Source organism: Poecile atricapillus, unplaced genomic scaffold (assembly GCF_030490865.1).
Source record: "Poecile atricapillus isolate bPoeAtr1 unplaced genomic scaffold, bPoeAtr1.hap1 scaffold_351, whole genome shotgun sequence".
Classification (NCBI taxonomy): Eukaryota; Metazoa; Chordata; class Aves; order Passeriformes; family Paridae; genus Poecile; species Poecile atricapillus.
The window spans coordinates 222-24,284 of record NW_026709148.1 but is presented as its reverse complement, the minus strand read 5'-3'; the positions used below and the strand labels follow the sequence as shown (position 1 = coordinate 24,284).

At 62.7% G+C, this 24,063-nt stretch overlaps 1 protein-coding gene across 1 annotated transcript; it reads left to right on the top strand.

The window, feature by feature from the left end:
- Positions 1-308: 308 nt before the first annotated feature.
- LOC131574492 (superkiller complex protein 2-like) lies at positions 309-22,983 on the top strand (the record flags this gene model as incomplete). The annotated part of the gene is given in 13 exon segments (XM_058828963.1): positions 309-430; positions 3,147-3,293; positions 6,198-6,277; positions 8,825-8,904; positions 8,906-8,937; positions 10,239-10,385; positions 12,826-12,925; positions 15,471-15,683; positions 17,185-17,295; positions 17,372-17,483; positions 19,871-19,989; positions 20,750-20,887; positions 22,834-22,983. Coding segments are annotated over 13 exon segments (1,551 nt in total), but the record flags the coding sequence as incomplete, so codon positions are not given.
- Between the last annotated feature and the right edge of the window lie 1,080 nt (positions 22,984-24,063).

Sequence of the window (24,063 nt, the reverse complement as noted above, 5' to 3'; positions counted from 1 at the left end):
GGTTTTGGGGTTTTTGGGGTTTTTGGGATTTTTGGATGTTTTTGGGGTTTTTGGGGTTTTTGGGGTGCTCAGAGTGACCCCCAGACCCATTTTTGCCCCCTCAGTGGCCGTTCAAGCCGGATCCGTTCCAGCAGCGCGCGGCGCTGTGCCTGGAGCGCGGTCACTGCTGGGGGATTTTGGGGTGGTTTTGGGGGTTTTTTGGGGTTTTTGGGGTGGTTTTTGGGGGGGTTTTTGGGGTTTTTGGGGTGCTCAGAGTGACCCCCAGACCCATTTTTGCCCCCTCAGTGGCCGTTCAAGCCGGATCCGTTCCAGCAGCGCGCGGCGCTGTGCCTGGAAGCGGTCACTCGCTGCTGGTGGCCGCTCACACCTCGGCCGGCAAAACCGCGGTGGCCGAGTACGCCATCGCGCTGGCCCGGCGCCACATGACACGGTGAGACCCCAAAACTGCCCTGGGGGACCCCAAAATGGGTCTGGGGGACCCCAAAATCGGTCTGGGGACCCCAAAATGGGCTGGGGGACCCCAAAATTGGCTGGAGGACCCCAAAATGGGGCTGGGGGTCCCTAAAATTGGGCTGGGGGGTCCCAAAATGGGTCTGGGGGACCCCAAAATGGGTCTGGGGTCCCCAAAATTGGGCTGGGGGTCCCCAAAATTGGGCTGGGGGGTCCCAAAATTGGGCTGGGGGGTCCCAAAATTGGGCTGGGGACCCCAAAATTGGGCTGGGGGTCCCAAAATTGGGCTGGGGGACCCCAAAATTGGGCTGGGGGTCCCTAAAGTTGGGCTGGGGGTCCCTAAAACTACCCTGGGACCCCAGAACTGCACCAGGGGACCTGGTGAGACCCCAAAACCAGCCTGGGGACCCCAAAATGGGTTCTGGGGGACCCCAAAATGGGGCTGGGGACCCCCAAAACTGCCCCAGAGACCCCAAAACTGCCCTCAGGGTCCCTAAAACTCCCCTGGGACCCCAGAACTGCACCAGGGGTGCCAGAAACTGCCCCAGGGACCCTGAAACTGCCATGGGGGACCCTAAAACTGCTTTGAGGGACCCCAAAATCGGGCTGGGGACCCCAAAATGGGGCTGGGGGACCCCAAAATTGGGCTGGGGGTCCCTAAAACTGCCCCAGGGACCCCAAAATTGGACTGAGGGGTCCAAAATTGGGCTGGGGGTCCCTAAAGTTGGGCTGGGGGTCCCTAAAACTCCCCTGGGGACCCCAGAACTGCACCAGGGGACCTGGTGAGACCCCAAAACCAGCCTGGGGACCCCAAAACTGCTCTGGGGGACCCAAAATTGATCTGGGGACCCCAAAATTGGGCTGGGGGACCTGGTGAGACCCCAAAACCGCGGTGGCCGAGTACGCCATGGGGCTGGCCCGGCGCCACATGACACGGGTGAGACCCCAAAACTGCCCCAGGGACCCCAAAATGGTTCTGGGGGACCCCAAAATCGGTCTGGGGACCCCAAAATTGGGCTGGGGGGTCCCAAAATCGGTCTGGGGACCCCAAAATTGGGCTGGGGGACCCCAAAGTTGGGCTGGGGGTCCCTAAAGTTGGGGCTGGGGGTCCCTAAAACTACCCTGGGAACCCCAGAAACTGCACCAGGGGACCTGGTGAGACCCCAAAATGGGTCTGGGGACCCCAAAATGGTCTGGGGGACCCCAAAATTGGGCTGGGGGGTCCCAAAATTGGGCTGGGGGGGTCCCAAAATGGGTCTGGGGGGTCCCTAAAACTGCACCAGGGACCCCAAAATTGGGCTGAGGGGTCCCAAAATTGGGCTGGAGGTCCCTAAAGTTGGGCTGGGGGTCCCTAAAACTACCCTGGGGACCCCAGAACTGCACCAGGGGACCTGGTGAGACCCCAAAACCAGCCTGGGGACCCCCAAAATGGGTCTGGGGGGACCCCAAAATTGGGCTGGGGGTCCCCAAAATTGGCCTGGGGGACCCCAAAACTGCCCCAGAGACCCCAAAACCGCAGTGGCCGAGTATGCCATCGCGCTGGCCCGGCGCCACATGACACGGTGAGACCCCAAAACTGCCCTGGGGGACCCCAAAATCAGCCTCGGGGACCCCAAAATTGGGCTGGGGACCCCCAAAATTGGGCTGGGGACCCCCAAATCTGCCCCAGGGACCCCAAAACCGCGGTGGCCGAGTACGCCATCGCGCTGGCCCGGCGCCACATGACACGGTGAGACCCCAAAATGGGGCTGGGGGACCCCAAAATGGGTCTGGGGGACCCCAAAATTGGGCTGGGGGGCCCCAAAATTGGGCTGGGGGTCCCTAAAACTCCCTGGGGACCCCAGAAACTGCACCAGGGGTGCCAGAAACTGCCCCAGGGACCCTGAAACTGCCATGGGGGACCCTAAAACTGCTCTGAGGGACCCAAAATGGGTCTGGGGACCCCAAAATTGGGCTGGGGGACCTGGTGAGACCCCAAAACCGCGGTGGCCGAGTACGCCATGGGGCTGGCCCGGCGCCACATGACACGGTGAGACCCCAAAATGGGGCTGGGGGACCCCAAAATCGGTCTGGGGGACCCCAAAACTGCACCAGGGACCCCAAAATGGGTCTGGGGACCCCAAAATTGGGCTGGGGGACCTGGTGAGACCCCAAAACCGCGGTGGCCGAGTACGCCATGGGGCTGGCCCGGCGCCACATGACACGGTGAGACCCCAAAATGGGCTGGGGGACCCCAAAATGGGTCTGGGGGACCCCAAAATGGGTCTGGGGGACCCCAAAACTGCACCAGGGACCCCAAAACCACCCCAGGAGTCCCTGAAACTGCTCTGGGAACCCGGTGAGACCCCAAAACTGCACCAGGGGATCCCAAAACTGCTCTGGAGGACCCTAAAACTGTTCTGGGGAACCCTAAAAGTGTTCTGGGGGTCCCTATAACTGTTTTGGGGGTCCCTAAAACTGCTCTGGGGGTCCCTAAAACTGTTCTGGGGGACCCAGTGAGACCCCAAAACTGCACCAGGGGGACCCCAAAACTGCTCTGGGGGTCCCTAAAACTGTTTTGGGGGACCCTAAAACTGCCCCAGGGACCCCAAAACTGCCCCAGGGACCCCAAAACCGTTGAGGGGACCCCAAAGCCCCCGCAGTTTTTTTGGGGTGACCCCCAGTTTTTTGGGGTGACCCCCCCGTGTCCCCCCCAGGTCCATCTACACCTCTCCCATCAAGGCTTTGTCCAACCAGAAGTTTCGGGATTTCCGCGACACCTTCGGGGACGTGGGGCTGCTGACGGGGGACGTGCAGCTGCGGCCCGAGGCCACGTGCCTGGTGATGACCACCGAGATCCTCAGGTGGGGAGGGGTCCCGAGGGGCTTTTGGGGGTCCTGGGGGGCTTTTGGGGGTCCTGGGGGGATGGGGAGGGGGTCAGGACCCCCCAAACCCAGCCCCAAACCGGCCCCAAACTCAATCCCAAACCTGAGATCGTTGTCTGGTGATGAGCACCGAGATCCTCAGGTGGGGAGGGGTCCTGGGGGTCTTGGGGGGTCCTGGGAGGGCTTTGGGGGGGTCCTGGGGATCCTAGGGGGATCCTGGGGGGGCTTTTGGGGGTCCTAGGGGGATGGGGAGGGGGTTAAGACCCCCCAAACCCAACCCCAAACCCGGCCCTGAGCCCCGAGGCCGCGTGTCTGGTGATGAGCACTGAGATCCTCAGGTGGGGAGGGGTCCCAAGGGGTCCTGGGGGGGCTTTTGGGGGTCCTGGGGGCTTTGGGGGGTCCTGAGGGGATGGGGAGGGGGTCAGGACCCCCCAAACCCAACCCCAAACCCAACCCCAAACTCAATCCCAAACCTGAGATCGTTTGTCTGGTGATGAGCACCGAGATCCTCAGGTGGGGAGGGGTCCTGGGGGGTCCTGGGGGGCTTTGGGGGGTCCTGGGGGGCTTTTGGGGGTCCTGGGGGGATGGGGAGGGGGTCAGGACCCCCCAAACCCAGCCCCAAATCCAACCCCAAACCCGGCCCTGAGCCCCGAGGCCGCGTGTCTGGTGATGAGCACCGAGATCCTCAGGTGGGGAGGGGTCCCGAGGGGTCCTGGGGGGCTTTGGGGGGTCCTGGGGGGGCTTTTGGGGGTCCTGGGGGGATGGGGAGGGGGTTAAGACCCCCCCAAACCCGGCCCCAAATTCAACCCCAAACCCGGCCCCAAACCTGAGGTCGCCTGCCTGGTGATGAGCACCGAGATCCTCAGGTGGGGAGGGGTCCCAAGGAGTCCTGGGGGCTTTTGGGGGTCCTGGGGGGATGGGGAGGGGGTCAGGACCCCCCCGGAACATCCCCAAATCCAGCCCCAAACCTGGCCCTGAGCCCCAAGGCCGCCTGTCTGGTGATGAGCACCGAGATCCTCAGGTGGGGAGGGGTCCTGGGGGCTTTTGGGGGTCCTGGGGGGCTTTGGGGGGTCCTGGGGGGATGGGGAGGGGGTCAGGACCCCCAGGACCCCCCCAAACCCGGCCCCAAACTCAATCCCAAACCTGAGATCGTTTGTCTGGTGATGAGCACCGAGATCCTCAGGTGGGGAGGGGTCCTGAGGGGTCCTGGGGGGCTTTTAGGGGTCCTGGGGGGCTTTTGGGGGTCCTGGGGGGCTTTGGGGGGCCTTTGAGGGGGTCAGGACCCCCCCAGAACATCCCCAAATCCAACCCCAAACCTGGCCCTGAGCCCCGAGGCCGCGTGTCTGGTGATGACCACCGAGATCCTCAGGTGGGGAGGGGTCCCAAGGGGTCCTGGGGGGGCTTTGGGGGGTCCTGGGGGGATGGGGAGGGGTCAGGACCCCCCCAAACCCAGCCCCAAATCTAGCCCCAAACTCAATCCCAAACCTGAGGTCGTTTGCTTGGTGATGAGCACCGAGATCCTGAGGTGGGGAGGGGTCCCGAGGATGCTGGGGGGTCCTGGGGGGTTCTGGAGGGTCCAGGGGGTCCTGGGGGGCTCTGGGGGGTCCTGGGGGGATGGGGAGGGGGTCAGGACCCCCAGGACCCCCCCAAACCCGGCCCCAAATCCAACCCCAAAGCCGGCCCTGAGCCCCAAGGCCGCCTGTCTGGTGATGAGCACCGAGATCGTCAGGTGGGGAGGGGTCCCAAGGGGTCCTGGAGGGCTTTTGGGGGTCCTGGGGGGCTTTGGGGGTCCTGGGGGGTCCTGGGGGGATGGGGAGGGGGTCAGGACCCCCCAAACCCAGCCCCAAATCCAACCCCAAACCTGGCCCTGAGCCCCGAGGCCGCGTGTCTGGTGATGACCACCGAGATCCTCAGGTGGGGAGGGGTCCTGGGGGGGCTTTGGGGGGGTCCTGAGGGGTCCTGGGTGGTCCTGGGGGCTTTTGGGGGTCCTTTGAGGGGGTCAGGACCCCCCAGAACATCCCCAAACATGACCCCAAACCCAGTCCCAAACCTGAGGCTGTGTGTCTGGTGATGAGCACGAGATCCTCAGGTGGGGAGGGGTCCCAAGGGGTCCTGAGGGCTTTAGGGGGTCCTGGGGGGCTTTTGGGGGTCCTGGGGGGGCTTTTGGGGTTCCTCGGGGGATGGGGAGGGGGTCAGGACCCCCCAAACCCAACCCCAAACCCGGCCCTAAACTCAATCCCAAACCTGAGATCGTTTGTCTGGTGATGAGCACCGAGATCCTCAGGTGGGGGAGGGGTCCCGAGGGGTCCTGGGGGGCTTTGGGGGGTCTAATCCAACCCCAAACCCGGTCCCAAACTTGAGGTTGTTTGCTGGGTGATGACCACTGAGATCCTCAGGTGGGGAGGGGTCCCAAGGGGGTCCTGGGGGCTTTTGGGGGTCTTGGGGGGGCTCTGAGGGGGTCAGGACCCCCCAAACCCAACCCAAACCCGGTCCCAAACTCAATCCCAAACCTGAGATCGTTTGTCTGGTGATGAGCACCGAGATTCTGAGATGGGGAGGGGTCCTGGAGGGGCTTTTGGGGTGTCCTGGGGGCTTTGGGGGGTCCTGGGGGCTTTTGGGGGGTCCTGGGGGGATGGGGAGGGGGTTAAGACCCCCCCCAAACCCGGCCCCAAATCCAACCCCAAACCCGGTCCCAAACCTGAGATCGTTTGTCTGGTGATGAGGCACCGAGATTCTCAGGTGGGGAGGGGTCCCAAGGGGGTCCTGGGGGGGCTTTGGGGGGGTCCTAGGGGGATCCTGGGGGTCCTGGGGGGTCCTGGGGGGTCCTGGGGAGGGGTTCAGGACCCCCAGGACCCCCCCCCAGCCCCATTTGCTCCCCCCCAGGTCGATGCTGTACAACGGCTCCGACGCCATCCGGGACCTGGAGTGGGGGATCTTCGACGAGGTTCACTACGTCAATGATGATGATGAGGTGGGGCTGGGGGCTCTGGGGGGCTCTGGGGGGGTCCTGGGGGGGGTTTTGAGGGGTCCTGGGGGGGCTCTGGGGGCTCTGGGGGGGCTTTGGGGGGTCCTGGGGGGCTCTGGGGGTCCTGGGGGGGTTTAGGGGAGCTCTGGGGGGTCCTGAAGTGATTTAGGAGGGGTCTGGGGTGGTTTAGGGGGGCTCTGGGTGGTCCTCGGTTGGTTTTGGGGAGCTCTGGGGGGGTCCTGGGGGGTTTTGGGGAGCTCTGGGGGGTTCTGGGGGGGCTCTGGGGGGGTTTTGGGGGGGCTTTGGGGGTCCTGGGGGGGCTTTGGGGAGCCCTGGGGGGGTCCTGAAGTGATTTAGGAGGGGTCTGGGGTGGTTTAGGGGGGCTCTGAGGGGTCCTGGGGGGGTTTAGGGGAGTTCTGAGGGGGTCCTGGGGGGGTTTAGGGGGGCTCTGGGGGGTCCTGGGGGGCTCTGGGGGGGTTTGGGGGGTCCTGGGGGGCTTTGGGGGGTCCTGAAGTGATTTAGGAGGGGTCTGGGGTGGTTTAGGGGGGCTCTGAAGGGTCCTGGGGGGGGTCCTGGGGGGGCTCTGAGGGGTCCTGGGGGGTCCTGGGGGGGTTTGGGGGGCTCTGGGGGGGCTTTGGGGAGCCCTGGGGGGTCCTGATGTGATTTAGGAGGGGGTCTGGGGGGGTTTAGGGGGGCTCTGGGGGGCTCTGGGGGGCTTTGGGGGTCCTGGGGGGGCTTTGGGGGGCTCTGGGGGGTCCTGAAGTGATTTAGGAGGGGGTCCTGGGGGGGTTTAGGGGGGCTCTGAGGGGTCCTGGGGGGGTTTTGAGGGGTCCTGGGGGGCTCTGGGGGGGCTCTGGGGTGGTTTAGGGGGCTCTGGGGGGTCCTGGGGGGGTTTAGGGGAGCTCTGGGGGGCTCTGGGGGGGTCCTGGGGGGCTCTGGGGGGGTCCTGGGGGGCTCTGGGGGGCTCTGGGGGGGCTTTGGGAGCCCTGGGGGGTGCTGAAGTGATTTAGGAGGGGTCTGGGGTGGTTTAGGGGAGCTCTGAGGGGTCCTGGGGGGGTTTAGGGGGGCTCTGAGGGGTCCTGGGGGGGTTTTGAGGGGTCCTGGGGGGCTCTGGGGGGGTCCTGGGGGGGGCTTTGGGGAGCCCTGGGGGGTCCTGAAGTGATTTAGGAGGGGTCTGGGGGGGTTTAGGGGGGCTCTGAGGGGTCCTGGGGGGGTTTAGGGGTGGTCTGGGGGGTCCTCGGTTGGTTTAGGGGAGCTTTGGGGGGTTCTGGGGGTCCTGGGGGGTCCTGGGGTGGTTTTGGGGAGCCCTGGGGGGTCCCTGAAGTGATTTAGGAGGGGTCTGGGGTGGTTCAGGGGGGCTCTGAGGGGTCCTGGAGTGGTTTAGGGGATCTCTGGGGGTTCCTGGGGGTGTTTTGGGGGTTTTGGGGGTTCCTGGGGGTGTTTTGGGGTATTTTTGGGGTGTTTTTGGGGTGTTTTGGGGTCCCCCTGACTCCCCCGTGCCCCCCAGAGGGGTGTGGTGTGGGAGGAGGTGCTGGGGGGTTCCTGGAGGTGTTTTGGGGGTTCCTGGGGGTGTTTTGGGGGGTTTTGGGGGTTCCTGGATGGGTTTTGGGGTGTTTTGGGGTCCCCCTGACCCCCCCGTGCCCCCCAGAGGGGTGTGGTGTGGGAGGAGGTGCTGGGGGGTTCCCAGAGGGTTCCTGGGTGGGTTTTTGGGGGTTTTGGGGGGTTTTGGGTGTTCCTGGGTGGGTTTTGGGGGTTCCCGGGGGTGTTTTTGGGGTGTTTTGGGGTGTTTTGGGGGTCCCCCTGACCCACCCGTGCCCCCCAGAGGGGTGTGGTGTGGGAGGAGGTGCTGGGGGGTTCCTGGGGGTGTTTTGGGGGTTCCTGGGGGTGTTTTTGGGGGTTTTGGGGGTTCCTGAGGGGGTTTTTGGGGGTTTTGGGGTGTTTTGGGGGTCCCCCTGACCCCCCCGTGCCCCCCAGAGGGGTGTGGTGTGGGAGGAGGTGCTGGGGGGTTCCTGAGGGGTTCCTGGGGTGTTTGGGGGTTCCTGGGTGGGTTTTTGGGGGTTTTGGGGTTCCTGGGGGTGTTTTTGGGGGTTTTGGGGTCCCCTGACCCCCCCGTGCCCCCCAGCGGGGTGTGGTGTGGGAGGAGGTGCTGGGGGGTTCCTGGGGGGGTTTTGGGGGTTCCTGGGGGGGGTTTTGGGGGTTCCTGAGGGTCCTGGGGTGTTTTGGGGTTCCTGGGTGTTTTGGGGTTCCTGGGGGTGTTTTGGGGGTGGGGGTGTTGGGGGGGGTTTCCTGGGGGTTCTGGGGGGTTGGGGGGTTTTGGGGGTTCCTGGGGGTGTTTTGGGGTGTTTTGGGGTCCCCCCTGACCCCCCCGTGCCCCCCAGAGGGGTGTGGTGTGGGAGGAGGTGCTGGGGGGTTCCCGGGGGGGTTTTGGGGGTTCCTGGGTGGGTTCTGGGGTGTTTTGGGGGTTCCCAGGGGTGTTTTGGGGGGTTTTGGGGTGTTTTGGGGTGTTTTGGGGTGTTTTGGGGTCCCCCTGACCCCCCCGTGCCCCCCAGAGGGGGTGTGGTGTGGGAGGAGGTGCTGATCCTGCTGCCCGAGCACGTGAAGCTGGTGCTGCTCAGCGCCACCGTCCCCCAACGCCCTCGAGTTCGCCCAGTGGGTCGGGTACGGCCTGGGGGGGCTTTTGGGGGGGTCCTGGGGGGGCTTTGGGGGGTCCTGAGGTGTCCTGGGGGAGCTTTGGGGGGTCCTGGGGGGTCCTGAGGGGGTTTGGGGGGTCCTGGGGGGCTTTGGGGGGTCCTGAGGGGGCTTTGGGGGGTCCTGAGGGGTCCTGGGGGAGCTTTGGGGGGATCCCCGGGGGGTTTGGGGGATCCTGAGGGGGTTTGAGGGGGTCTTGGAGGAGTTTGGGGTGTCCTGAGAGGGCTTTGGGGGGGTTCTCAGGGGATTTTGGGGGGTTCTCGGGGGATTTTGGGGGTCCTCAGGGGGTTTGGGGGGGTCCTGAGGGGGTTTGGGGGGGTCCTGGGGGGGCTTTGGGGGGTCCTGAGGGGTCCTGGGGGGGCTTTGGGGGGGTCCTGAGGGGTCCTGGGGGGGCTTTGGGGGGTCCCCGGGGGGTTTGGGGGGGTCTTAGGGGAGTTTAGGGGGTCCTGGGGATATTTGGGGGGGCTTTGGGGGGGCTTTGAAAGGTCCTGGGGGGTTTTGGGGCATCCTCAGGAGGATTTTGGGGGCTTCTCAGGGGTTTGGGGATCCTGGGGGGGCTTTGGGGGGTCCTGGGGGGCTTTGAGGGGTTCTCAGGGGGTTTTGGGGGGTTCTCAGGGGATTTTGGGGGGTCCCTCAGGGGGTTTGGGGGCTTCTCAGGGGGCTTTGGGGGTCCTTGGGGGGCTTTGGGGGGTCCTGAGGATCTTTGGGGGTCTCTGAGAGGGACATGGGGGGGATCTTGGGGGTTTGGGGGTTCCTGGGGCCCTTTGGGGGATTCTCAGGGGGGTTTGGGGGGTCTTGGAGGAATTTGGGGGGGTTCTCAGGGGGCTTTGAGGGGTTCTGGGGGGGCTTTGGGGGTCCTTGGGGGGCTTTGGGGGGGTCCTGAGAGTCTTTGGGGGTCTCTGAGAGGGACATGGGGGGGATCTGGGGGCTTTGGGGGATCTTGGAGGGGCTTTAGTGATCTCTGAGGGGTTTTTGGGGGTTCTCAGGGGGGTTTGGGGGGTCCTGGGGGGCTTTGGGGGTCCTGGGGTGCTCTGGGGGTCCCTGGGGAGGTTTTGGGGGTCCCTGGGGGTCTCTCAGGGTGTCTCTCACCCCGTCAGTCGCACCAAGCGTCGCTGTGTCCGTGTTCTGAGCACCCGTGGTGCCGCTGGAGCATTTTGGGGATCTCTGAGGGGGTTTTGGGGGTCCCTGGGGAAGTTTTGGGGGTTTTGGGGGTCCCCTGGGAGGTTTTGGGGGTCCCTGGGGGTCTCTCAGGGTGTCTCTCACCCCGTCAGTCGCACCAAGCGTCGCTGTGTCCGTGTTCTGAGCACCCCGCGCCGCCCGGTGCCGCTGGAGCATTTCCTGTTCACCGGGAACAGCGCCCGGAACCGGCACCAGCTGTTCCAGCTGCTGGGCCCAGGGGGGGCCTTCAGCACCCAGGGGTGAGACCCCAAAACCTGACACAGATCTGAGCTGAAACTGCCTGAATCTGACCCAAATCTGACCTGAAACTGCCTGAATCTGACCCAAAATCTGACCTGAAACTGCCTGAATCTGACCCCAAAATCTGACCTGAAACTGCCTGAATCTGACCCAAAATCTGACCTGAAACTGCCTGAATCTGACCCAAATCCTGCCTAAATGTGACCCAAAACCTGACACAAACCTGACCTGAAACTGACCCAAAATCTGACCTGAAACTGCCTGAATCTGACCCAAAAACCTGATACAAAACCTGACCCAAATCTGAGCTGAAACTGCCTGAATGTGACCCAAATCCTGCCTAAATGTGACCCAAAACCTGACACAAACCTGACCTGAATCTGACCCAAAATCTGACCCCAAAACCTGACCTAAATCTGACCTGAAACTGACCCAAAATCTGACCCCAAAACCTGACCCAAATCTGTGCTGAAACTGCCTAAATCTGACCCAAAATCTGACCCAAAACCTGACCTGAAACTGCCTGAATGTGACCCAAAAACCTGACCAAAATCTGAGCTGAGACTGCCTGAATCTGACCCAAAAACCTGACCAAAATCTGATACAAATCTGAGCTGAAACTGCCTAAATCTGACCCAAATCCTGCCTAAATGTGACCCAAAACCTGACACAAACCTGACCCAAATCTGACCTGAAACTGCCTGAATCTGACCCAAAAACCTGACCCAAAACCTGATACAGATCTGAGCTGAAACTGCCTAAATCTGACCCAAAATCTGACCCCAAAACCTGACACAAATCTGAGCTGAAACTGACCCAAAATCTGACCCCAAAACCTGATACAGGTCTGAGCTGAAACTGCCTGAATCTGACCCAAAATCTGACCCCAAAACCTGACCCAAATCTGTGCTGAAACTGCTTAAATCTGACACAAATCCTGCCTAAATGTGACCCAAAACCTGACCCAAATCTGAGCTGAAACTGCCTAAATCTGACCCAAAATCTGACCCCAAAACCTGACCCAAATCTGAGCTGAAAGTGCCTGAATCTGACCCAAAATCTGACCCAAATCTGACCTGAAACTGCCTAAATCTGACCCAAAATCTGACCCCAAAACCTGACCCAAATCTGACCTGAAACTGCCTGAATGTGACCCAAAAACCTGACCTGAAACCTGATACAAATCTGAGCTGAAACTGCCTGAATCTGTCCCAAAATCTGACCCCAAAACCTGACCCAAATCTGAGCTGAAACTGCCTGAATCTGACCCAAATCCTGCCTAAATGTGACCCAAAACCTGACACAAACCTGACCTGAAACTGACCCAAAATCTGACCCCAAAACCTGACACAGATCTGAGCTGAAACTGCCTGAATCTGACCCAAAATCTGACCCCAAAACCTGATACAAATCTGAGCTGAAACTGCCTAAATCTGACCCAAATCTGACCCAAAACTGACCCCAAATCCTGCCCCAAAACCTGACCCAAATCTGCCCCAAAATCTCTGCCTAAATCTGACCCAAACCTGACCCAAATCTGACCCAAACCTGACCCAAACCTGCCCGATTCTGACCCAATTCTGCCCCAATTCTGCCCCAATTCTGCCCCAATTCTGCCCCAAATCAGACCCAATTCTGCCCCAAAATCTGACCCAAATCTGACCCAATTCTGACCCAAAACCTGACCCAAATTCTGCCCCAAACCTGCCCCCAAACCTGACCCCAAACCTGACCCAAAACCTGACCCCAAACCTGCCCCAAAACCTGACCCAAAACCTGCCGCAAACCTGACCCAAAATCTGCCTAAATCTGCCCCAAAACCTGTTCCAAAACCTGCCCCCATACCTGCCCCCAAACCTGACCCAATTCTGACCCAAACCTGACCCAAAACCTGCCCCAAACCTGCCCCAAACCTGACCCAAACCTGACCCAAACCTGCCCCAATTCTGACCCAAACCTGACCCAATTCTGACCCAAACCTGACCCAAAACCTGCCCCAAACCTGCCCCAAACCTGACCCAAACCTGACCCAATTCTGAACCAATTCTGACCCAAACCTGACCCAAATCCTGCCCAAAATCTGCCTAAATCTGCCCCAAAACCTGTTCCAAAACCTGCCCCCAAACCTGACCCAAACCTGACCCCAAAACCTGCCCCAAACCTGACCCAATTCTGCCCCAATTCTGCCCCAATTCTGACCCAAAACCTGACCCAAATCAGACCCAGAATCTCTGCCTAAATCTGACCCAATTCTGCCCCAAACCTGACCCCAAACCTGACCCCAAACCTGCCCCAAACCTGACCCAAAACCTGACCCAAACCTGTCCCAAATCCTGCCCAATTCTGTCCCAATTCTGCCCCAATTCTGACCTAATTCTGACCCAATTCTGCCCCAAACCTGCCCCAAACCTGACCCAACTCTGCCCCTCCCTGTCCCAGGTACTACGCGGCGGTGGAGGCCAAGAAGGAGCAGAGCAGCAAACACGCGCAGAGCTTCGGGGCACGGCAGCCCACCATGGGAGCCCCCAACCCTGGGCAGGTACTGGGGGTCCCAGGGGGTCCCAGGGGGTCCCATTGACCCCAAACCCCCAACCCTGGGCAGGTACTGGGGGTCCCAGGGGGTCCCAGGGGGTCCCAGGGGGTCCTGAGGGGCTGCTTGGGGGTCCCAGTGACCCCAAACCCCCAACCCTGGGCAGGTACTGGGGGTCCCAGGGGGTCCCACTGACCCCAAACCCTGAGTTCTGGATGGGTACTGGGGGTCCCATGGGTCTGGGGGCAGTTTGTGGGTCCCATGGGGCAGTTTGTGGGTCTGGGGGCAGTTTGTGGGTCCCATGGGGCAGTTTGTGGGTCTGGTGTCAGTTTGGGGGTCCCATGGGGCTGTTTGTGGGTCCCATGGGTCTGGGGGCAGTTTGTGGGTCCCATGGGTCAGTTTGGGGGTCCCCCTCACCCTGTTCTCCCCCCAGGAGCGTGGGGTGTGGCTGTCCCTGCTGCAGACCCTCCATGGGTCTGGGGGCTGTTTTGGGGTCCCATGGGTCAGTTTGTGGGTCTGGGGTCAGTTTGTGGGTCCCATGGGTCAGTTTGGGGGTCCCCCTGACCCTGTTCTCTCCCCCCAGGAGCGCGGGGTCTGGCTGTCCCTCCTGCAGACCCTCCATGGGTCTGGGGGCTGTTTTGGGGTCCCATGGGGCAGTTTGGGGGTCCCCCTCACCCTGTTCTCTCCCCCCAGGAGCGCGGGGTCTGGCTGTCCCTCCTGCAGACCCTCCATGGGGCAGTTTGGGGGTCTGGGGGCAGTTTGTGGGTCCCATGGGTCAGTTTGGGGGTCCCCCTCACCCTTCTCTCCCCCCAGGAGCGTGGGGTGTGGCTGTCCCTCCTGCAGACCCTCCATGGGGCTGTTTGTGGGTCTGGGGGCTGTTTGGGGGTCCCATGGGGCAGTTTGTGGGTCCCATGGGTCAGTTTGGGGGTCTGGGGGCAGTTTGTGGGTCCCATGGGTCAGTTTGGGGGTCTGGGGGCTGTTTTGGGGGTCCCACTGACCCTGTTCTCCCCCCCAGGAGCGCAGGGTGTGGCTGTCCCTCCTGCAGACCCTCCATGGGGCTGTTTGGGGCAGTTTGTGGGTCCCATGGGTCAGTTTGGGGGTCCCATGGGGCTGGGGTCAGTTTGTGGGTCCCATGGGTCAGTTTGTGGGTCCCATGGGGCAGTTTGTGGGTCTGGGGTCAGTTTGTGGGTCCCATGGGGCAGTTTGTGGGTCCCATGGGGCAGTTTGTGGCTCTGGGGTCAGTTTGGGGTCCCATGGGGCAGTTTGTGGGTCCCATGGGTCAGTTTGGGGGTCCCCCTCACCCTTCTCTCCCCCCCCAGGAGCGTGGGGTGTGGCTGTCCCTCCTGCAGACCCTCCATGGGGCAGTTTGGGGGTCCCATGGGGCAGTTTGGGGGTCCCCCTGACCCTGTTCTCCCCCCCCAGGAGCGTGGGGTGTGGCTGTCCCTCCTGCAGACCCTCCATGGGTCTGGGGGCTGTTTTGGGGTCCCATGGGGCAGTTTGTGGGTCTGGGGGCAGTTTGTGGGTCCCATGGGTCAGTTTGTGGGTCCCATGGGTCAGTTTGGGGGTCCCATGGGTCTGAGGGCAGTTTGTGGGTCCCATGGGGCAGTTTGGGGGTCCCACTGACCCTTCTCTCCCCCCAGGAGTGTGGGGTGTGGCTGTCCCTCCTGCAGACCCTCCATGGGGCTGGGGGCTGTTTTGGGGTCCCATGGGGCAGTTTGGGGGTCCCATGGGACTGGGGTCAGTTTGTGGGTCCCATGGGGCAGTTTGGGGGTCCCCCTGACCCTGTTCTCCCCCCCAGGAGCGCGGGGTGTGGCTGTCCCTCCTGCAGACCCTCCATGGGGCTGTGTTGGGGTCCCATGGGTCAGTTTGGGGGTCTGGGGGCTGTTTTGGGGGTCCCATGGGGCAGTTTGGGGGTCCCATGGGACTGGGGTCAGTTTGTGGGTCCCATGGGGCAGTTTGGGGGTCTGGGGGCTGTTTTGGGGGTCCCCCTCACCCTGTTCTCCCCCCAGGAGCGTGGTGTCTGGCTGTCCCTCCTGCAGACCCTCCATGGGGCTGGGGGCAGTTTGTGGGTCCCATGGGGCAGTTTGGGGGTCTGGGGGCAGTTTTGGGGTCCCATGGGGCAGTTTGTGGGTCTGGGGGCTGTTTTGGGGGTCCCATGGGTCTGGGGGCTGTTTTGGGGGTCCCCCTCACCCTTCTCTCCCCCCAGGAGCGTGGTGTCTGGCTGTCCCTCCTGCAGACCCTCCATGGGGCTGGGGGCTGTTTGTGGGTCCCATGGGGCAGTTTGGGGGTCCCCCTCACCCTGTTCTCCCCCCCAGGAGCGCGGGGTGTGGCTGTCCCTCCTGCAGACCCTCCATGGGGCTGGGGGCTGTTTTGGGGTCCCATGGGGCAGTTTGGGGGTCCCCCTGACCCTTCTCTCCCCCCCAGGAGCGTGGGGTGTGGCTGTCCCTCCTGCAGACCCTCCATGGGGCTGGGGGCAGTTTTGGGGTCCCATGGGTCAGTTTGTGGGTCTGGGGGCTGTTTTGGGGGTCCCCCTCACCCTGTTCTCCCCCCCCAGGAGCGCGGGGTCTGGCTGTCCCTCCTGCAGACCCTCCGTGAGCGGGAGCTGCTCCCGGCCGTCACCTTCACCTTCTCCCGTGGCCGCTGCGAGGAGCAGGCGGCCGCCCTGGGCTCCCTGGAGCTGCTGAGCGGCGCCGAGCGCGCCCAGGTCCGGCTCTTCCTGACGCGCTGCCTGGCCCGGCTGCGCGGCTCCGACCGGCGCCTGCCACAGGTGGGGCCCCGTGAGGATGAGGAGGGAGAGTTTGGGGCGTGGGAGGGAGAGTTTGGGGTGTGGGAGGGCGATTTTGGGGTGTGGGACGGTGATTTTGGGGTGTGAGGGGAACAAGGAGGGTGATTTTGGGGTGTGGGAGGGCGATTTTGGGGTGTGAGGGTACAGGGAGGGTGATTTTGGGGTGTGGGAGGGAGAGTTTGGGGTGTGGGAGGACAGGGAAGGCGATTTTGGGGTTCCCTCGAGGACAGAGATGGTGATTTTGGGGCATGGGAGGACGATTTTGGGGTGTGTGAGGGTGATTTTGGGGTGTGAGGGGAACAAGGAGGGCGATTTTGGGGTTTGGGAAGGTGATTTTGGGGTGTGGGGACGGCGATTTTGGGGTGTGAGGGTACAGGGAAGGCGATTTTGGGGTTCCCTCGAGGACAGGGATGGTGATTTTGGGGCATGGGAGGACGATTTTGGGGTGTGGGAGGGTGATTTTGGGGTGTGAGGGCACCGGGAGGGTGATTTTGGGGTGTGGGAGGACGATTTTGGGGTGTGAGGGGAACAAGGAGGGTGATTTTGGGGTGTGGGAAGGTGATTTTGGGGTGTGAGGGGAACAAGGAGGGCGATTTTGGGGTGTGAGGGCACTGGGAGGGAGATTCTGGGGCGTGGGAGGGCGATTTTGGGGTGTGGGAGGGCAATTTTGGGGTGTGGGAAGGTGATTCTGGGTTGTGGGAGGGTGATTTTGGGGTCCCACAGGGACAGGGAGGGCAATTTTGGGGTGTGGGAGGGCGATTTTGGGGTGTGGGAGGATGATTTTGGGGTGCGGGAGGGCGATCTTGGGGTGTGAGGGTACAGGGAGGGTGATTTTGGGGTGTGGGAAGGTGATTTTGGGGTGTGAGGGCACCGGGAGGGAGATTTTGGGGTGTGAGGGCACCGGGAGGGAGATTTTGGGGTGTGGGAGGGTGATTTTGGGGTGTGGGAAGGCGATTTTGGGGTGTGGGAGGACAGGGAAGGCGATTTTGGGGTTCCCTCGAGGACAGGGAGGGTGATTTTGGGGTGTGGGAAGGTGATTTTGGGGTGTGGGAGGGCGATTTTGGGGTGTGGGAGGGTGATTTTGGGGTGTGGGAAGGTGATTTTGGGGTGTGGGAGGGCGATTTTGGGGTGTGAGGGGAACAAGGAGGGCGATTTTGGGGTGTGGGAGGGCGATTTTGGGGTGTGGGGAGCACAATTCTGGGGTGTGAGGGCCTGGGGAGGGCGATTTTGGGGTGTGGGAAGGCGATTTTGGGGTGTGAGGGGATGGGGAGGGCAATTTTGGGGCATGAGGGGATGGGGAGGGCGATTTTGGGGTGTGGGAGGGCGATTTTGGGGTCCCACAGGGACAGGGAGGACAATTTTGGGGCATGAGGGGATGGGGAGGGCGATTTTGGGGTGTGAGGGGGACAAGGAGGACAATTTTGGGGTAAAACAGGAAGGGTTGGTACCTGGAGGAGGGGATCCAGCGCGTTCCTCCCCGCAGGTGCTGCAGCTGTCGGAGCTGCTGCAGCGCGGCATCGGCGTCCACCACGGCGGGGTCCTGCCGCTGCTCAAGGAGGTGGTGGAGATGCTCTTCAGCCAGGGGCTGGTGAAGGTGAGCGGGGAAAAACGGCACAGCCGGCTGTGGGGCACGGGGATCCCACCCCATGGCTGCCCCACGCCTGGCCCAGGTGCTGTTTGCCACCGAGACCTTCGCCATGGGGGTGAACATGCCGGCCAGGACCGTCGTCTTCGACTCCATCCGCAAACACGACGGGAATGGCTTCCGGGATCTCCTGCCCGGTGAGGGGCTGGATGTGGGGCTGGGGGGAGAGCGGGTGGGAACGTGAGGGGGAAATGGGGGAAAGCGGAGAGGGAAAATGGGAGAAAGCTGAGGGGAAATGGGAGAAAGCTGAGGGGAAAATGGGAGAAAGTGGGTAGGGAAAACAGGAGAAAGCAGGTTGAGAAAATGTAGAAATAGGGAAGGAAAGAGTGAGGAGAAATGGGAGAAAAGATGGGGAGAAATGGAGGGAGGAGAGGTGCAATCGTGAGGGGAAACGTGAGGGGAGAAAAAGGGCGGGAAAACGTGAGGGGAGAAAAGAGCGGGAAAACGTGAGGGGAGAAAATGGGGGGAAAACGTGAGGGGAGAAAAAGAACAGGAAAATGTGAGGGGAAAATGGGGGAAAATGTGAGGGGAGAAAATGGGGAAACGGGGAGAAAATGGAGGAAAACGTGAAGGGAGAAAAGAGCGGGAATCCTGAGGGGAGAAAAGAGCAGAAACGTGAGGGGGAAACGGGCGGAAAGCGGAGAGGGAAAATGGGGGAAAGCTGAGAGGGGAAATGGGGGAAAGCGGAGAGGGAAAATGGGAGAAAGCGGAGAGGGAAAATGGGAGAAAGCTGAGAGAGAAAATGGGAGAAAGCGGAGAGGGAAAATGGGAGAAAGCTGAGGGGAAAATGGGGGAAAGCGGAGAGGGAAAATGGGAGAAAGCTGAGGGGAAAATGGGAGAAAGCTGAGGGGAAAAGGGGAGAAAGCTGAGGGGAAAATGGGAGAAAGCTGAGGGGAAAATGGGAGAAAGCTGAGAGGGAAAATGGGGGAAAAGGCGATTGGGAAAATGTAGAAATAGGGGAGGAAAGAGTGAGGAGAAACGGGAGGAAAGAGGAGAAATGGAGGGAGGAGAGTTGCAATCGTGAGGGAAAACGTGAGGGGAGAAAATGGGGGGAAAACGTGAGGGGAGAAAAGAGCGGGAATCCTGAGGGGAAAAGAGAGGGGAAACGAGAGGGTAAAAAGGCAGAAAATGTGAGGGAGAAAGAACAGCAAACACAAGGGGAAAGCATCAGGAAAAGTGACAGGAATCGTGAGGGGAAAAAGGAGCAGAAACGTGAGGGAAAAAGGGCAGAAACACGAGCAGGAGAGGGCAGGAAATGTGAGGGTGGAAAGAGTGGGAAAGGTGAGGGGAAAATGGGGGAAAACGTGAGGGGAGAAAATGGGGAAACGGGGAGAAAATGGGGGAAAATGTGAGGGGAGAAAAGAGTGGGAAAACGTGAGGGGAGAAAAGAGCGGGAAAACGTGAGGGGAAAAATGGTGGGAAATGAGAGAGCAAAAAAGCAGAAAATCTGAGGGAGAAAGAGCAACAAACACGAGGGGAAAGCATCGGGAAAAGTGACAGGAATCGTGAGGGGAAAAAGGAGCAGAAACGTGAGGGAAAAAGGGCAGAAACGTGAGGGAAAAAGGGCAAGAAATGTGAGGGTGGAAAGAGTGGGAAAGGTGAGGGGAAAATGGGGGAAAATGTGAGGGGAGAAAATGGGGAAACGGGGAGAAAATGGGGGAAAATGTGAGGGGAGAAAAGAGCGGGAAAACGTGAGGGGAGAAATGGTGGGAAATGAGAGAGCAAAAAGGCGGAAAATCTGAGGGAGAAAGAGCAGCAAACACGAGGGGAAAGCAGCGGGAAAAGCAACGGGAAAGGTGTGGGGAAAAAGGAGCAGAAACATGAGGGAAAAAGGGCAGAAACGTGAGAGGAAAAGGGCAAGAAATGTTAGGGTGGAAAGAGTGGGAAATGTGAGGGGAAAATGGGGGAAAACGTGAGGGGAGAAAAGAGCGGGAATCCTGAGGGGAGAAAAGAGCGGGAAAACGTGAGGGGGAAAATGGTGGGAAATGAGAGAGCAAAAAGGCGGAAAATCTGAGGGAGAAAGAGCAGCAAACACGAGGGGAAAGCATCGGGAAAAGCGACGGGAAAGGTGAGGGGAAAAAAGAGCAGAAACGTGAGGGAAAAAGGGCAGAAACGTGAGGGAAAAAGAGCAGAAACACAAGCAGGAGAGGGCAGGAAATGTGAGGGTGGAAAGAGTGGGAAACGTGAGGGGAAAATGGGGGAAAATGTGAGGGGAGAAAAGGGCGGGAAAACGTGAGGGGAGAAAAGAGCGGGAATCCTGAGGGGAGAAAAGAGCGGGAAAACGTGAGGGGAGAAAAGAGCGGGAATCCTGAGGGGAGAAAAGAGCGGGAAAACGTGAGGGGAAAAATGGTGGGAAATGAGAGAGCAAAAAGGCGGAAAATCTGAGGGAGAAAGAGCAGCAAACACGAGGGGAAAGCAGGGGGAAAAGCGACGGGAAAGGTGAGGGGAGGAAGGGCAGGAGCCGTGAGGGGAAGAGCGGGAGGATCCGTGAGGAGAAGACGCCGGCGGCTCTGCGTCCCCACAGGCGAGTACACGCAGATGTCGGGGCGCGCCGGCCGCCGCGGGCTGGACGCCACCGGCACCGTCATCATCCTCTGCAAGGGAGCCGTGCCCGAGCTGTCGGATCTGCACCGCATGATGCTGGTCAGTGCCTGGCGTGTGTCCCCGCGGTGTCACTGCCGTGTTCCCAGTGTGTCCCCACAGTGTCACCGCCATGTTCCCACTGTGTCCCCACAGTGTCACCGCTGTGTCCCCACAGTGTCACCGCCATGTTCCCACCGTGTCCCCACGGTGTCACCGCTGTGTCCCCAGTGTGTCCCCACAGTGTCACCGCTGTGTCCCCACAGTGTCACCGCCATGTTCCCACCGTGTCCCCACAGTGTCACCGCCATGTCCCCACCGTGTCCCCTCTCCTGTCCCCACCGTGTCACTGCTCCTGTCCCACCGTGTCCCCTCTCCTGTCCCCACAGTGTCCCCTCTCCTGTCCCCACGTGTCCCCTCTCCTGTCCCCACGTGTCCCCTCTCCTGTCCCCACATGTCCCCACGTGTCCCCTCTCCTGTCCCCTCTCCTGTCCCCACATGTCCCCACGTGTCCCCTCTCCTGTCCCCACGTGTCCCCACCGTGTCCCCACGTGTCTCCTCTCCTGTCCCCACGTGTCCCCTCTCCTGTCCCCACGTGTCCCCACGTGTTCCCACGTGTCCCCTCTCCTGTCCCCACGTGTCCCCTCTCCTGTCCCCTCTCCTGTCCCCACATGTCCCCACATGTCCCCTCTCCTGTCCCCGTCCCAGGGCCGTCCGTCCCCGCTGCAGTCGCGGTTCCGCCTGACGTACCCCATGATTCTGCTGCTGCTCTCCTGTCCCCTCTCCTGTCCCCACGTGTCCCCTCTCCTGTCCCCCGTCCCAGGGCCGTCCGTCCCCGCTGCAGTCGCGGTTCCGCCTGACGTACCCCATGATTCTGCTGCTGCTCCGCGCCCCCGCCCTGCGCCCCCACGACCTCATGCGCCGCAGCTTCGCCGAGTTCCCGCTGCGCCGCGACGCCACGGTCAGCGCTGGGGGACGGGCTGGGGGGCTCTGGGGACCACCCCAATGAGGGCTGGGGGGCTCTGGGGACACCCCTGGGGGGTGGGGGGCTCTGGGGACACCCCTGAGGGGTGGGGGACACCCCAATGAGGGCTGGGGGACACTGGGGACACCCCTGAGGGGTGGGGGACACTGGGGACACCCCTGAGGGCTGGGGGACACCCTAATGAGGGGTGGGGGGCTCTGGGGACACCCCTGAGGGGTTGGGGGGGCTCTGGGGACACCCCCAGGGGGTGGGGGACACTGGGGACACCCCAATGAGGGGTTGGGGGGCTCCAGGGACACCCCTGAGGGGCTGGGGGGCTCTGGGGACACCCCAATGAGGGGTTGGGGACACTGGGGACACCCCAATGAGGGGCTGGGGGACACTGGGGACACCCCTGAGGGGTGGGGGACACTGGGGACACCCCAATGAGGGGTTGGGGACACCCCTGAGGGGTGGGGGACACTGGGGACACCCCTGAGGGCTGGGGGGCTCTGGGGACACCCCCAGGGGGTGGGGGACACTGGGGACACCCCAATGAGGGGTTGGGGGGCTCTGGGGACACCCCAATGAGGGGCTGGGGGACACTGGGGACACCCCTGAGGGCTGGGGGACACCCCAGTGAGGGGTGGGGGGCTCTGGGGACACCCCTGGGGGGTGGGGGGCTCTGGGGACACCCCAATGAGGGGCTGGGGACACTGGGGACACCCCAATGAGGGGTTGGGGGGCTCTGGGGACACCCCTGAGGGCTGGGGGGCTCTGGGGACACCCCCAGGGGTTGGGGGGCTCTGGGGACACCCCAATGAGGGGCTGGGGGGCTCTGGGGACACCCCTGAGGGCTGGGGGACACCCCAATGAGGGCTGGGGGGCTCTGGGGACACCCCAATGAGGGCTGGGGGGCTCTGGGGACACCCCAATGAGGGCTGGGGGACACTGGGGACACCCCTGAGGGCTGGGGGACACCCCAATGAGGGCTGGGGGGCTCTGGGGACACCCCAATGAGGGGCTGGGGGACACTGGGGACACCCCTGGGGGGTGGGGGGACACCCCAGTGAGGGGCTGGGGGGCTCTGGGGACACCCCTGAGGGCTGGGGGACACTGGGGACACCCCCAGGGGGGCTGGGGGGCTCTGGGGACACCCCTGAGGGCTGGGGGACACCCCAATGAGGGGCTGGGGGGCTCTGGGGACACCCCCAGGGGGGTTGGGGGACACTGGGGACACCCCTGAGGGGTTGGGGGACACCCCAATAAGGGGTTGGGGGGCTCTGGGGACACCCCTGAGGGCTGGGGGACACCCCAATGAGGGCTGGGGGGCTCTGGGGACACCCCCAGGGGGGTTGGGGGACACTGGGGACACCCCAATGAGGGGTTGGGGACACTGGGGACACCCCTGAGGGCTGGGGGGGCTCTGGGGACACCCCAATGAGGGGTTGGGGGACACTGGGGACACCCCTGAGGGCTGGGGGACACCCCAGTGAGGGGCTGGGGGGCTCTGGGGACACCCCTGGGGGCTGGGGCGCTCTGGGGGACACCCCTGAGGGGTGGGAGACACCCCAATGAGGGGTTGGGGGGCTCTGGGGACACCCCCAGGGGTGTGGGGGACACCCCTGAGGGGGTGGGGGACACCCTTTTGGGGGTTGGGGGGACACTGGGGACACCCCCAGGCTCAGACCCCCCTGTGACCCCCCTGTGACCTCTGTGACCCCCTGTGACCCCCGTGTGACCCCCTGTGACCCCCCTGTGACCCCCTGTGACCCCCTGTGACCCCTGTGACCCCTGTGACCACCCCTGTGACCCCCCTGTGACCCCCCCATGTCCCCCCCAGGCCCAGAGTCGCCGCGTGGCCGCTCTGTGACCCCTGTGACCCCCCTGTGACCCCCCTGTGACCTCTGTGACCCCCTGTGACCCCCCCATGTCCCCCCCAGGCCCAGACTCGTCGCGTGGCCGCCCTGCAGGAGGCTCTGGCCGCTCTGGGTGACCCCGAGGGGACAGATGGGGACAGTGGGGACATGGCAGACCTGCCCCAGTATCACCGCGCCGTGCAGGGGCTGCGCCGCGCCCGCGCCGTGCTGCAGGTGGGGCTGGGGGCTCTGGGGGTCCTGGGGGGGTCTGGGGGGGTCCTGGGGGGGTCTGGGGGGGTCTGGGGGGTCTGGGGGGCTCTGGGGACACCGAGGGGACAGATGGGGACAGTGGGGACATGGCAGACCTGCCCCAGTATCACCGCGCCGTGCAGGGGCTGCGCCGCGCCCGCGCCGTGCTGCAGGTGGGGCTGGGGGCTCTGGGGGTCCTGGGGGCTCCTGGGGGGGTGTTTGGGGATATCTGGGGGGTGTTTGGGGACATCTGGGGGGTCCTGGGGGCTCCTGGGGGGGTTTTGGGGACACCTTGGGGGTGTTTGGGGACATCTGGGGGGTCTCAAGGGGGACAGGGGGACCTTGCAGAGCTCCTGGGAGGTTCAGGGGGGTCCCAGTGCCCATTTTGGGGGTCCTGATCCCCATTTGGGGGTCCCAATGCCCATTTTGGGGGTCCCAGTGCCCATTTTGGGGGTCCCAATGCCCATTTTGGGGTCCCAATGCCCATTTTGGGGGTCCTGATCCCCATTTTGGGGGTCCCAATGCCCATTTTGGGGGTCCCAGTGCCCATTTTGGGGGTCCTGATCCCCATTTTGGGGGTCCCAATGCCCATTTTGGGGGTCCCGGTGCCCATTTTGGGGGTCCCAATGCCCATTTTGGGGGTCCTGATCCCCATTTTGGGGGTCCCAGTGCCCATTTTGGGGGTCCTGATCCCCATTTTGGGGGTCCTGATCCCCATTTTGGGGTCCCAATGCCCATTTTGGGGGTCCTGATCCCCATTTTGGGGGTCCCAATGCCCATTTTGTGGGTCCTGATCCCCATTTTGGGGGTCCTGATCCCCATTTTGGGGGTCCCAGTGCCCATTTTGGGGGTCCTGATCCCCATTTTGGGGGTCCCGGTGCCCATTTTGGGGGTCCCAATGCCCATTTTTGGGGGTCCCGGTGCCCATTTTGGGGGTCCTGATCCCCATTTTGGGGGTCCCAATGCCCATTTTTGGGGGTCCCGATGCCCATTTTGGGGGGTCCTGATCCCCATTTTGGGGGTCCCAATGCCCATTTTGGGGGTCCTGATCCCCATTTTGGGGGT